Source organism: Alnus glutinosa, chromosome 10 (assembly GCF_958979055.1).
Source record: "Alnus glutinosa chromosome 10, dhAlnGlut1.1, whole genome shotgun sequence".
Lineage (NCBI taxonomy): Eukaryota > Viridiplantae > Streptophyta > Magnoliopsida > Fagales > Betulaceae > Alnus > Alnus glutinosa.
The window spans coordinates 16,949,852-16,961,904 of record NC_084895.1 but is presented as its reverse complement, the minus strand read 5'-3'; the positions used below and the strand labels follow the sequence as shown (position 1 = coordinate 16,961,904).

At 34.0% G+C, this 12,053-nt stretch overlaps 2 protein-coding genes across 3 annotated transcripts; both read left to right on the top strand.

Moving 5' to 3' along the window:
• Positions 1-388: 388 nt before the first annotated feature.
• Positions 389-5,071, top strand: LOC133880427 (SPX domain-containing protein 3-like). Its single transcript, XM_062319376.1, has 3 exons — positions 389-832; positions 3,701-3,866; positions 4,445-5,071. Exons 1-3 carry the CDS (start codon positions 587-589, stop codon positions 4,810-4,812), a joined length of 780 nt encoding a protein of 259 aa, XP_062175360.1. The 5' UTR covers positions 389-586; the 3' UTR covers positions 4,813-5,071.
• Positions 5,072-6,651: 1,580 nt separating this feature from the next.
• Positions 6,652-11,188, top strand: LOC133879402 (serine/threonine-protein kinase PBL13-like). Of its 2 annotated transcripts, none has more exons than XM_062317969.1 (5): positions 6,652-7,064; positions 7,693-7,834; positions 9,249-9,376; positions 9,490-9,601; positions 10,649-11,188. In XM_062317969.1, exons 1-5 carry the CDS (start codon positions 6,843-6,845, stop codon positions 11,041-11,043), a joined length of 999 nt encoding a protein of 332 aa, XP_062173953.1. In that variant the 5' UTR covers positions 6,652-6,842; the 3' UTR covers positions 11,044-11,188. The 2 variants fall into 2 exon arrangements, with proteins under 2 accessions (XP_062173953.1, XP_062173952.1); XM_062317968.1 differs by having other exon boundaries at positions 6,656-7,064; positions 10,631-11,188.
• Positions 11,189-12,053: the final 865 nt, after the last annotated feature.

The window sequence follows — 12,053 nt, the reverse complement described above, 5'->3', positions numbered from 1 at the left end:
TCTAAACTGGTCGATTTAATCAAACGGTTTATACCCCTCAACCTTGATCTAGTAATTTTGTGTTAGGTTCATTAATCGAGTAAAAAATCGCCGGCCTAATCCTCTCCATTTGAAATGAAGAACAACCATCGGATAGTTTAGATTAAATTTTACCAATTTAACAATATACAATACTATACATGTTGTTAGATGATAAATATGTTGTCACCTCATTTAAATGACCTAACACGGTACGCACAGGAGCAAACCCACTCCAAAGCTCACCCACATGTAAAATTAAGCAAACCCATGTCCCCATTTTCCCTATTGAATCCGATATGACATAGTACCATAGAATGAAAGTCTGTTCTCCAAAGTTTGGTCTGAAGTATGACCATATGGTACCGAATATGCTTCGGAATTCTCTTACTTCAACGACTCATTTATACCTTTTCTAACCGCTACTCCATCACGCCAAGCATATGCCCCCTAATATTCTACCATTCTTTTCCCAATAAAACCCTCCACACACACCAATTACCCACTACTCTTACCCATTTTGGACTTCTGGGTTTTCCTTTTTTTTTTTTTAAATTCTGAGACACCCATGAAGTTCGGGAAGCGTTTGAAGCAACAAATCCAGGAGACGTTGCCGGGATGGCGGGACAAGTTTTTGTCGTACAAGGAGTTGAAGAAGCTTGTGAGGCTGGTTTCTTCGGCTCCAATGTTGCTGAATGGGTCGCTCGAGTACGGTAAGGCCGAGGAGCAGTTTGTCTACTTGTTGAACAGTGAGATCGAGAAGTTCAATGCCTTCTTCATGGAACAAGAGGAGGATTTCGTTATCTGGCATAAGGTAATAATTCATCAATTCATTCATGTCTTCTTCTTCTTCTTCTTAACGCGAACCAGAGGATATATAGACAGACATGAACGGAGGTGGCCGGAGGGGCAGCATTACTGGTCGGGTTAACTAGAGTTTTTTAACTTTCTGTCCGGTTGTTTTCTTTGTTTATTTTATTGGAAAGAGCTGGGTGAGTTAACTGAGTTGACTCCCATGGTAACACGGAAGTGACTCGGCTCAGTGTGGGTCCGGCCTTGGTGACCCACTTTTGTATTCTGTGATTGGTTCGTGGGATAAAGAGACCCATTTGGGCGGTGAGCGTAGCGTGATTAATTGAATAAACCTTTTCCACTCTAATGAATATTCCTCGTGTGCTAGAATTTATGCATTGAAGAACAAATTCGGGATTAGGGAATTAGTGTTAATTATGGAGGTATTTGGAATTCAAGGATTATGATGGATATATGATGTAGCAATGTTAAAAAGTGTCGATCACTTAAAACAAGTTACATCAGCCAGTATAAAGTAAGTGTGAAAGTTAGTATTACTCTAATGTTATTGATGCATGATAGAACTAAGTGTGACGTATAGAACTTTGTACACGTATAAATACTTAGAGAAGCAAATTTGGGATCCCAAAACTATTACATTAAAGATAGAAAATCAAGAGAAAGAAGAAACTGAAAATAAATAGAAAGAGAGACAAGGGGCATACTCTGGTTGGGCAGCAGATCCAAGCATGATCACCATTTATCCAACACTAATTCCTTCCCTATTCGAAGGGATGTTTTTCTGTGGAGTTAAGGTGGTGACGAACTGACACATGAGTATTTGGACCATCTAATGATAGTGCATGGTCTTAGGTTTGGAGGGTTGTGGGTGATATTTTCATGGTGGTGGGGGATATTTTGAAGGTTTTAGGGTTGTGAGAGGTGAGAGGTGATTTTGGATCTTGAGGAGGATAGATGTGATGGGTTTGAGATAGATATGCAACCGGGGGCTAAGGGATAATACTTTCTATAATCTTGAAATTTGTGCATAATTTGAGACAGAGCCTGAAAGCCTTTTGAATCAGGACTTCTCCTAGTTTCGTCCCTTGTTCGAGACACAGTAGTGATGAAAGGTTACAGTCGGTGTCTGACGTGGGTTCAGTTTTAGTCAAGGTGATCGCTATAAGGCTCTCACCAAAGACACAGTGGTGATCATTGACTACGGTCAGTGTCTGACATGAATTTAGTTTTAGTCATGAAAGTCGTTGTAAGGTTTCCACCAGAGACACAGTGGTGATTATTGGCTACGGTCGGTGTCTGACATGAGTTTAGTTTTAACCATGGTGGTCCTATAGGTTGCAGGTGTTGGATTTGGATTAGACTATAGGTGTGATGATTGAGGGGTTTCAAATATGAGGTTTGATTGGGGAAAGGAGAACTTAAAGTTAGTGGGTTTCAAAACTGGAAAAATGGGTGAAATTTAGGTTTCTAATTGAAGTCATCCAGTTGGGCTGGTTTTCATCGAACAAACAACTTTTATATAATTGACTACAAAATCGAAGGGTACTGTCGATTTCCAAAATTCCAACACCGTATAGTTATTATATTTCTTAAAAAAATCTCTAAAATATATGTTTTTATTAGTATATTTTTGCAAAATTTATTTTTCACCTCCCAGGAATTTATTTATATATACATATATTTTTGAGTTTTGTCCCTCTCCACTCATGATCAAGAATAAGGTAATGATTCGGGAATTATACGATGTATAAGGGAAATAAGGAATTTAGAATTATTCAAAAATATATCGAAACTTAGGTAATGATGATTCTAATGTTCCCTAACTTTTTTCAGAAAAGTTAAAAATCAATGATTTATTTGATTGTGACAACAACAACCAAAAAGAAAGAAAGAATAGCTTTTTGGAAAAGAATATGTTGTTCCTAATAAGTATATACTTTCGAAATGCTCTATAATTTTATTTTTTATTTTTTATAATTTTTTTAAAGTTCACAGCCCGTGCGATCCAAAGCTATCGCTGCCTAATAGAAACTTTTCTATGGTAGAGTCGTAAGATTAATGATTCGTTACAATTATATGTTGGAATTGCTATTAATTTGAATAAATGATGCGAGAGATTTAATATAGAATTCACATGTTCAGATAAATAATCATGCAATCTAAAATTTAGTTGACTGTGAGGTTTTTGGAATCTTTAATATTATCTATCTAAATTGCTAGCAATTTGAATCAATAGGAATGAGATAAATCGTCTGCATAATTTTATTTTATTTTGTTTGTTTTTTTTCCCATATAAACGAATTTCATGACCGATGCTTAAATTAGCTTCTGAAAGAAAAGTTGCTCAATATAATCAATTTATCATTTATGCTTGGGATATAAGCCTATTTATAAGCAAAGAGGTGGAATTAAACCTGAATTGGGTTTACTATTCCTTCTTAAACTAGGAGTGACTGAGTATGATTTGTTCTGGGACTGGAAGTCCTATCTCTATTCAACTAGAAGTTGGACTGTTGACCAGATTCTTCAAAGAGCTCTATTGGACTCAGATTAATACTACTACCTAATTAGACTTGGAGTAGGATTATTTCCAACAATCATTATGGCACGACACAAAATATTTTAGTAACCTATAAATTTTGGCTTGGGCTCCTTAAAAATTATAAAATGCTTCCCAAACTTTTGACAAATTGTAAATATACCATACTACAAAAGAAAAATCTTTTTCTCAAATTTTGAAGGCTAATAAAACATTAGCTTCGAAGCTAAGTTTTTAGTGTTATTTAATTTATTCTCATTTAATCCTCACACTATAAAATAAAGTGGAAAAGTAGTAAAATGAAATTGATAAATATATTTGCAAATTCAGGAGTTACAACATAGGATCAAGAGGGTAATTGACACGTGGGGGCCGAACGGAAGTCAGCCTTCTGATGCAGATTGTAAGGCGGAGATGGCAAAAATCAGAAAAGACATCGTTGATTTTCACGGTGAAATGGTGCTTTTAGTAAATTACAGCATTGTCAATTACACAGGTACTCAACTAGACTAACCTCTCATCGATCTCTACTGCTTATTAAACAAGTTTTTTTTTTTTAAAAAAAATTATTATTATTATAAATAAATTAATTAATTTTAAGCCGGTTTGTTTCGGTATAAAATATCTTCTGCGAAAAGAGGATTTTTCTATTTTTGAATATTTGGAACGGAGTAAAATAATTGTCAACTTGGAAAACATAAGTATCAACCTGGTTTTTACCCCTAAATTCAGGTACCTCAAACAAATGAAAATTTAGGTACTAAATTTAAAAAAAATTGAGAACTCATGTACCAATAGGGTATTTAATTCTAAAAAATATTTGCTTGAGCCAAAAAGCTGAAAACATTTTTCTTGAAAAAATAATTTCATATGCAAATATTTTTAAACATAAAATATTTTACACTAAAACAAACGGAGATTCGGCGAGAACAGTATTCCTTATGATAGATTCTTTATTCAAATTATCATCATTTCTAAAGTTTGAGCAAGTCCTCAAATAAATCTAAGCCACAAAAAAAAGATAAAATAAAAAAATAAAACAATATTAGAATACTAAAAGGTTGAATTTTGTAGGGCTGGCCAAGATCTTAAAGAAGTACGATAAGAGAACAGGTGGCCTTTTGCGCTTGCCATTCATTCAGAAGGTACTGGAGCAGCCATTTTTCACAACAGATCTTATCTCAAAACTTGTGAAGGAATGCGAAAGCACCATAGATGCAGTGTTCCCAGCTGAGGAAGAACAGAGAACTAGAGAAGTAAGGGAAGCAACAACAGTTGCAGAAGAAGGAATTTTCAGGAACACTGTTGCAGCCTTGCAGACCATGCAAGAGATTAGAAGAGGAAGCTCCACTTATGGCCACTTTTCTCTGCCTCCTCTGAACTTGCCAGATTCTGAGCTCATTCAGTCATTCCAACTCAACTCTCCTATACCCATTGTCTAATGGGGATGAAACATATAATACTACAGAAGTTATATAACACATAGTTGGGTTAATAACTTATAATTCCTATATGTTTTGGGGGATACAGGCTGCAGATATTTAATTCCTTTCCTTTTGTATGGTAAACAGATTAGTGACTTCGATACAAAGTGTTTGGGAGATCAAGTTTAGAAAGAAATTTGTTTAAATGGGTTAATTTTGTAGTTCACAATATATATGGCTTGTTATTGTGATCCATAAAAAATCATACAACAATAAAGCTGCGTTTATTTTTATGTAAAATGGTTTCTGGGAGGATTTATTTTTCTTTTATTTATTATTATTTTTTGGGGGAGGGGGGAGCTAGGAAGGGAGGGTGTTCCCCAATGCAGGGGAAGTAGCAGGGAGGAGAAGTTGCTGGGAGCCTACAACTTAGAGGAGACAAGGGCAATTGGGGGTGGGGGAATGTTATGAGCGTCGGTCTATGACAATCTCAGGGGCGGAACTACCTATTAGAGTTGGAGGCAATAGGATCCTCTTCAGTTGAGAAGAACTGGAGAGGAGTCGATCAGTTATAATCATGGGTATTTTTGTAATTTCACATATAGATCTAGTTCGGCCCTTCCCAATAATTTTGAAATTCTCTCTAAAATATATATTTTTTTTTATTAAATTGACACCCCCAAATATATTATTTTACCCCACTCTAAAGTTTTTCTTTTAGCACTATCTCCTCTTTCACATGAAAAACTGAAAATGCCCCCATTCTTTTGGTTTCCCTCAAGTTCATTTCTAACCGGTAGAAATCGTAATTGGTTTGGGACTAAAAATGTGTTTGGTGTTATTCTCTTACATATCTCTTTTGCAAATTTACTATTAAAGCTATGAAATCCATATCTGGTTTTACAGATTCAATGGTAGATTTATACGTCTCTTATATGCATATGGAGAAGAAATGAAAAAAAAGAATAAAACCAAACATTTATTTTAGGCTAAGCAACTCTTTTGGTATGGGACTTTGAGCTTTGCGTCTGTGTCATGTCAAGGCATCAGCCATCAAGTAGAAGGTTTTTCCCCCTCCTTTTGTGTTTGGGTTATTATAGGCCTCTTGTGGGTTGCTGAATGAAGGTTTTGTGAAGGTGAGAGAGGCCGTGAGGGATTTTTGGAAATGGGCTTATGGTTATTTTTCTGATTTGAGTTTCACTTTCAGACTTGTTCCAATTCCTTTACATACCAAATGGGTTCATGGTATGTCTCAAGTCTCAACTCTATGTGTATGAGTTTGTTCTCCAACTTCCAAAAAAAAAAAAAAAGGATTAAAAATAAAAACGAAATTACTTATTTGTCAAATAATCAAAACTCAGATCTTTAATTAATTATCAAAATTAAAAATTGGGATACGTTTCACAATGCCAACACTCAAAGAATATTGAGCAATCTCCCTTGGGATAACTCCAAAGCTGATCAGGATCAAATCGACTATGACTTCCATTTATGGGATTTGGTCAACTCCAAGACTTTTGATAGAGGAGTAACAGTCAAGGGTAGCAACAAAGTTCAGAACTATAGAATATTGCAAGTGACATCTTACCTTAAGGGAGCTGAAAAAGATATATATATATATATATATATATATATATATATATATATATATATATATATATATATATATATATATAATTCATATTTAATATATTATCTTGTAGCTTGAATATTTTCGAGGATGGAACGTGGATAATATATAATATTATAAGTAATATTTTAATCGAATTTGGAGGCTGAAACAATGGATGGTCGTTCTGTAACTTGCACAGTACTTTTCTCTTCTTTTTTTTTTTTTTGTTCGATTTCTCGCTGTTCATCACATGGTCTATCACATCCCAAGCCGCGATAGTAGATCTTAATTTGTTTGACTTTTCTGGGTTGATGTTCACTCAAACATAAATTATTGCATGTTCCCTAAGCTGAAAGTTTTGCATATTTCTTACTCTCCCTGATATATATGGCCATAGCTAGGCATTGCTTTGGAGGAAGAAGCTTAAGGCAATTAGATGGCTGGGAAGCTAGAAGTGTTTACATGGGACGACATAAAAGCTTGCACCGACAACTTCAACAACAAGAACATGGTTGGAGTTGTCCAATTTGGCAAAGTATATAGAGGAAAGATTGAAGGAGGCATGAATGGAGCAGAAGCTCGAGATGTTACAGTGAAGATATGGAATAAGTCATCCGAATACATCGCCTTCGCATATGATGAGCATTTGATGGTTAAAGTAAGTTCTTGAATTGCTTCTCTCAATTCTTTCTTCTTTCTTTTTTAACTTTTGCCGGGCGGTGAGAATTAGAGGTGACAATTCGTGTTCGCGTGTCGAATTCGGGTCGTGTTGAGACATAGGTATAAAATTATATAGATCAACCCTAATCCGATCCTTTTAATTAAACAGGTTAAACCCTCTAACCCAAACACTCTAATTTTGTATTGAGTTCATATCTGGTTTCGCGGGTCATGTTAAAAAATGCTTACAATTATATCATGTGTCAGGTTTGGGTCATGTCAAGACATAGGTATAAGACTATAAAGGTCAACCATAACCCGACCTATTTCATTAAATAAGTCAGACTCCCCAACTCTTACTATTTAATTTCATAATGGGTTCGTGTCAGATTCGCAGGTCCAGGTCGTGTAAAAAATTGCTAACCCTAATAAGGATCAGCTTGAATGATTGATTTGTTTAGTTAATACCACAAATCGGCTGTTCAAGTCCTCACTCAACCGATACACAGTTCTTGAATTGCTCTCTCTCTCATCTCAACTCCCTTGCCTTCCTCGCTGCCCAACACGGCAACACCTTCTTCACTTTTGCATGTAGTTGTTATTTATTGGTTTGGTTTGTGTTGTAGGAAGAAGTTGAATTTTTAGAGAATCCAACAATGAAAGGCCATCCCAACTTGGCAAAACTGATCGGTTATTGCTGTGAAGAAGTAAAGGGTGTTGTTTATGAGCTTAGTCCAAGAGATTCTCTGCGCAACCTAATGGTGAAAGGTACTCTAGATCGATGTCTTCTTCTTTTATGTCCTCAAAACTTTTGCTCCTTCAAGTGTTATGTTTTGAATTAAACAAAGTTAGATGGATGCTTTTCTTACATGGGTAAAAAAAATTGAGCAATCTGAAATTTTTTTTTGAAATATTTCAGCAATAGTGTTGTTAGGGTTACTAAAAATTTTTACTGTGCAGCTCAAGTAATACTTACCACCTCACCTATTAGATAATTAAATGAGAAAAGTATACATATCTCTCTCAAACTACCACTCAATTGTCAATATTTCTCCTAAACTACTAATTGTTTCAATGTTCTATTTCAAACTACCAAAACATGTTAATGTCCCCCCTAAGGCCAACAAAAAGACAAAAATGACCATAAATTTTTTTCAATAAGACAAAAATGTCCTTATAAATTCGAAAAAAAAAAAAACTAAAAAATGAAAAAACGAAAAGAATGATTTTTTTTTTTTAAAAAAAAAAACAACTGTAAATTATAACAAAAATAATAATTAAAAAAACAAACGAAAAAAAAGCCCGTTTTTATTTATTATTATTTTTTAGTTTTTATTTTTAACTAACTTTTTGTTATTTTAGATTTCTTAAAATAATTTTTTTTAGTTTCTTTTTTAAAATTTTAATAATTTTATGAAGGGCATTTTTGTCAATAGAGGAGACATTGACATTTTTTGGTAGTTTAGGAGGAAGATTGACATAATTGGTAGTTTGGGGGTATAATGATAATGATATAGTAGTTTGAGGAGGTTATATGTACTTTTTCCTAATTAAATTTACATGTAAAAATTGACAATTGCTTTTTTTTACGGATTAGGCTTAGGTGTTGTTGAAAAACTACAAATCATATGCTATAGTTTTTCAACAATCTAGATCTAGTTTCACTCTCTTTCTCATAAAAAAAACTTAGATTTAAATCTATACGTACCGTTTATGTTGTAGTTTTTTTACCGTACATAAGCTAAATACTTCTTTTTACCATTAAAATACTCACACATGAGTAAAAGAATTGTAGTAAACATTGTATATAGTATGCCATTAGAAAAATGGATAGTCATTCCCTCATTAAATGAAATGGTCATTCTCTCGTGGGTAATGAGAATAGCTATTTCAAGTGTTAAATCCTTATCATATATTCTAACACTAAGACTATTTTATTCCACGTTCTTCTATTCTTAATAAAAGGTATTTATTTTTTCTAATAGAATTACCTTGCTTCGAGTGGTCGTATGATTACCCCTTTCCTTCATTGACCATGGCTAATTGGTTGATTTGAAGAAAAGATAAATGAGAAATGTACTAACTAATATTAAATAGCATTTCTCTTTTATATTTCATAAGGAGCTTTAATTTAGATTATTTGTTTGATACGCCACTAACATATATATATATATATATACAGATGATCTCAACTGGGTTCAGAGGATCAATGTTATTCTTGAACTTGCACGTCTCCTTAAGTTTCTTGAGTGTCAAGACGCGCCATATCCGGCCTTCAATGTCACTGCATCTCATATTCTGCTTGATTGGGTTTGGATTCAATTCCTCTTTCTTTAACACATAAGCTTCTTCTTCTTCTTCTTCTTCTTCTTTTAATGCTTTGGCAGTTTGCGCTGATAGTAGAGTCTCATTTTGATTATCAGGATTTCAAGCCAAAATTAATTGATTTTCCACTAGTTAGCAAAGGGACCATGGGTGAAAGGAGTGCACAAAAGAAGTACATTCGCTGTGTGGATCCATATTTTAATCTACAAGGTACATCCTTATTAAAGTGTTAATTCAATTTATCTCTTCCTAGTTTCAGTTTTTAGGGCAAGTAGTGATTCAATATGGTATTATATTAGACCAAAAAAGTCTTGAGTTCGAATCTTGACTTCTTCATTTACCCATTTCAATTAAATATTTCACTTGTTGTGCCTCATCTATTGAAAGAGAATTGGAGTCCACAGATGAGGGAGGGTATTAAAATGTTAATTAAATAATTAAATTCACATCTTCCTATAAGCTTAAGCTTAGCGGTTGTTTATCATTTCTTTTTCTCTTTCTTCTTGTTCACCGCTTCTACTTCCTTCCGTTTGATTAAAGACATTTTCTTTGCTTAGAATTTGAAAAACTAATTAAACAGGAAACTTTACATTGATACCATGCAAAATCATCAATTATCCCTGAAATTAAGATAATTGATGTTTTCCTCCTTACGTGTATTTATAGAACCAGCTATATATACAAGAGTTTGATATATACAAGAACACAACATAAGAGAACTTATTCAACTAATTTATCTATACAATCACTTCCCTTGTTCTTACGACGTTTATCTTCTACATTAGCAGTTGGAGTAGTCTTCGGCTTTGGAGTTGGAGTTGGCTTTGACTTAGACTCACACTCCTATGCCATCTAAACTTGATCTTCAACAATTCCAAAAGCTTAAGTATGTAATAATTAATTTAATCATTTAATTAATACTCTATCATAGTATCTAAAGACATGGCGTTGAAGGCAATATGCGGCGCAGCACGGGAAGAATTTTCCCACAAACATATTAAGAACAAGAAAAGAGTAATCACAACTCACAAAGAACAAAATCTGTTTATTCATCAATTCTAATCTCCTCTATTGGAGTATAAAAGATAATTTAATTAGACGCTGACAAAATTTTAATCCTAATTTGACTGACTTTAGGCCAAGCTCATTATTGAATTACAAAATAATACTAACTCTTAAAATTTAAAATTAATACTCTAAATCAACTAAAAAACCTGTTTATTTATTTTTTTCATCCAGAATCAATGTGCATGACAGGGCGTGATTGGGATATGAGCTGTGAAGTATTTTCATTTGGTATTATTCTCCTGGGACTAATAGCCAAAGGAATTTCTGACCTTGAGAAGCAGGAAAATGATCCAGACCTAATTCTGGACCATCTGCTACATTCTTGGGCCAAGAACGAATACAAACCCCAGTGTTCTCTTGTCCACAAAACCCTGCAAGAAGACTGGGGTTATCTTGCTGAAGACGGCACTGCAATTACAGAGCTGGGGATGCAGTGCATCGAGTTCTTTCCAGTGAACCGTCCTTCTGTGGAGGATGTTGTTGACCGTCTTGAAAGTCTACATATTTTTCAACGTCTTGGTGACTCAAGACCTCACAAAAGGGACAGGAAATTTGTTGATGATGATGATGCAATGTTCGTGTGAAACTGATCGGAGGCCGGATCGGACTATAGCGATCGATACTAGTGGTTTGCGGGTGATTGTACGTGTGCGGAGTTGATTAGGATCACCTACAATTTCAAAGAATTTGTACATTTTCAAATTATGGAATCTAGGCTCTTTTCATGCATTGAAACGCTTAGAAAATGCCACATGTTAAAAATGTAGCATGTTATCGAGGCTGCCAAAAAGAATTCTCCACTCAAAAGGCTTTTTCTTCACTTTTACAAAGATGCTTCTTGTTTAGAAAACCAAAAAACAGTTTTTACCTAAAGTTTGTTTACAACAATGCTCAATTTTCAATTGCAACGTGCCATCTTTTTAATAGGTGACATTTTTCAAGTGTTCTGATGTCTAAAAACGGCTTAAATTTCGTAATTTAAGAATTTATAATTTTTTTAGAATTATAAGAAATCATGATACATTGGGCTTTATTCTGTAATGGTATATCCGAAAGCCCTCACCTTCTAGAGGTTCCACGTTAAAAATAAAAATAAAAATCAGGTTTCATTGACTTTCATGTGTAACTTTATATTATTATTTTCTGCTGACTTCATTGCTCTGAACTTCATTAGTCTTTGTACATATTTTTTTCACCTTTCTTGGGTAATAAGCAATCTACCTGTATAATTTAGCCTCTTTTTTTTTTAACTTGTTTGGTATGCCTAGAAGGAATCTGATAAGGTCAATGGTGATTTCTTCTGTTACAGCAAATTGAAGGGATTATTTAGACAATTGAAAGTGATGACAAGTTTCATATATTTTTTAAAGTAATCTTCAAGCATTTAGATTGACCAAAGTATATCAAGTTAAAGAATAGCACATCTTAAATATTATCTAAGTTTCAGATATTTTTTTGATTATGCATATCAAATTGACTTTCTTATTTATTTGGGTGATAAAGGAGTATTTTATTTACAGTAAACAAAAGACAGCCCAAACTAGCTGTAATGTTGCTGTAATGTCAGCAATTGTTACCTTTATCTGACTTGCAA

What these genes read in the sequence shown, in the direction of transcription:
- LOC133880427 (XM_062319376.1), top strand. Translation starts at nt 587, where the DNA reads ATGAAGTTCGGGAAGCGTTTGAAGCAACAAATCCAGGAGACGTTGCCG. An exon ending in ATTTCGTTATCTGGCATAAG is followed by an intron (nt 833 to 3,700) that starts GTAATAATTCAT and finishes TTGCAAATTCAG; the next exon opens with GAGTTACAACATAGGATCAA. An exon ending in CAGCATTGTCAATTACACAG is followed by an intron (nt 3,867 to 4,444) that starts GTACTCAACTAG and finishes TGAATTTTGTAG; the next exon opens with GGCTGGCCAAGATCTTAAAG.
- LOC133879402 (XM_062317968.1), top strand. Translation starts at nt 6,843, where the DNA reads ATGGCTGGGAAGCTAGAAGTGTTTACATGGGACGACATAAAAGCTTGC. An exon ending in ATGAGCATTTGATGGTTAAA is followed by an intron (nt 7,065 to 7,692) that starts GTAAGTTCTTGA and finishes TTTGTGTTGTAG; the next exon opens with GAAGAAGTTGAATTTTTAGA. An exon ending in CTCATATTCTGCTTGATTGG is followed by an intron (nt 9,377 to 9,489) that starts GTTTGGATTCAA and finishes TTTGATTATCAG; the next exon opens with GATTTCAAGCCAAAATTAAT.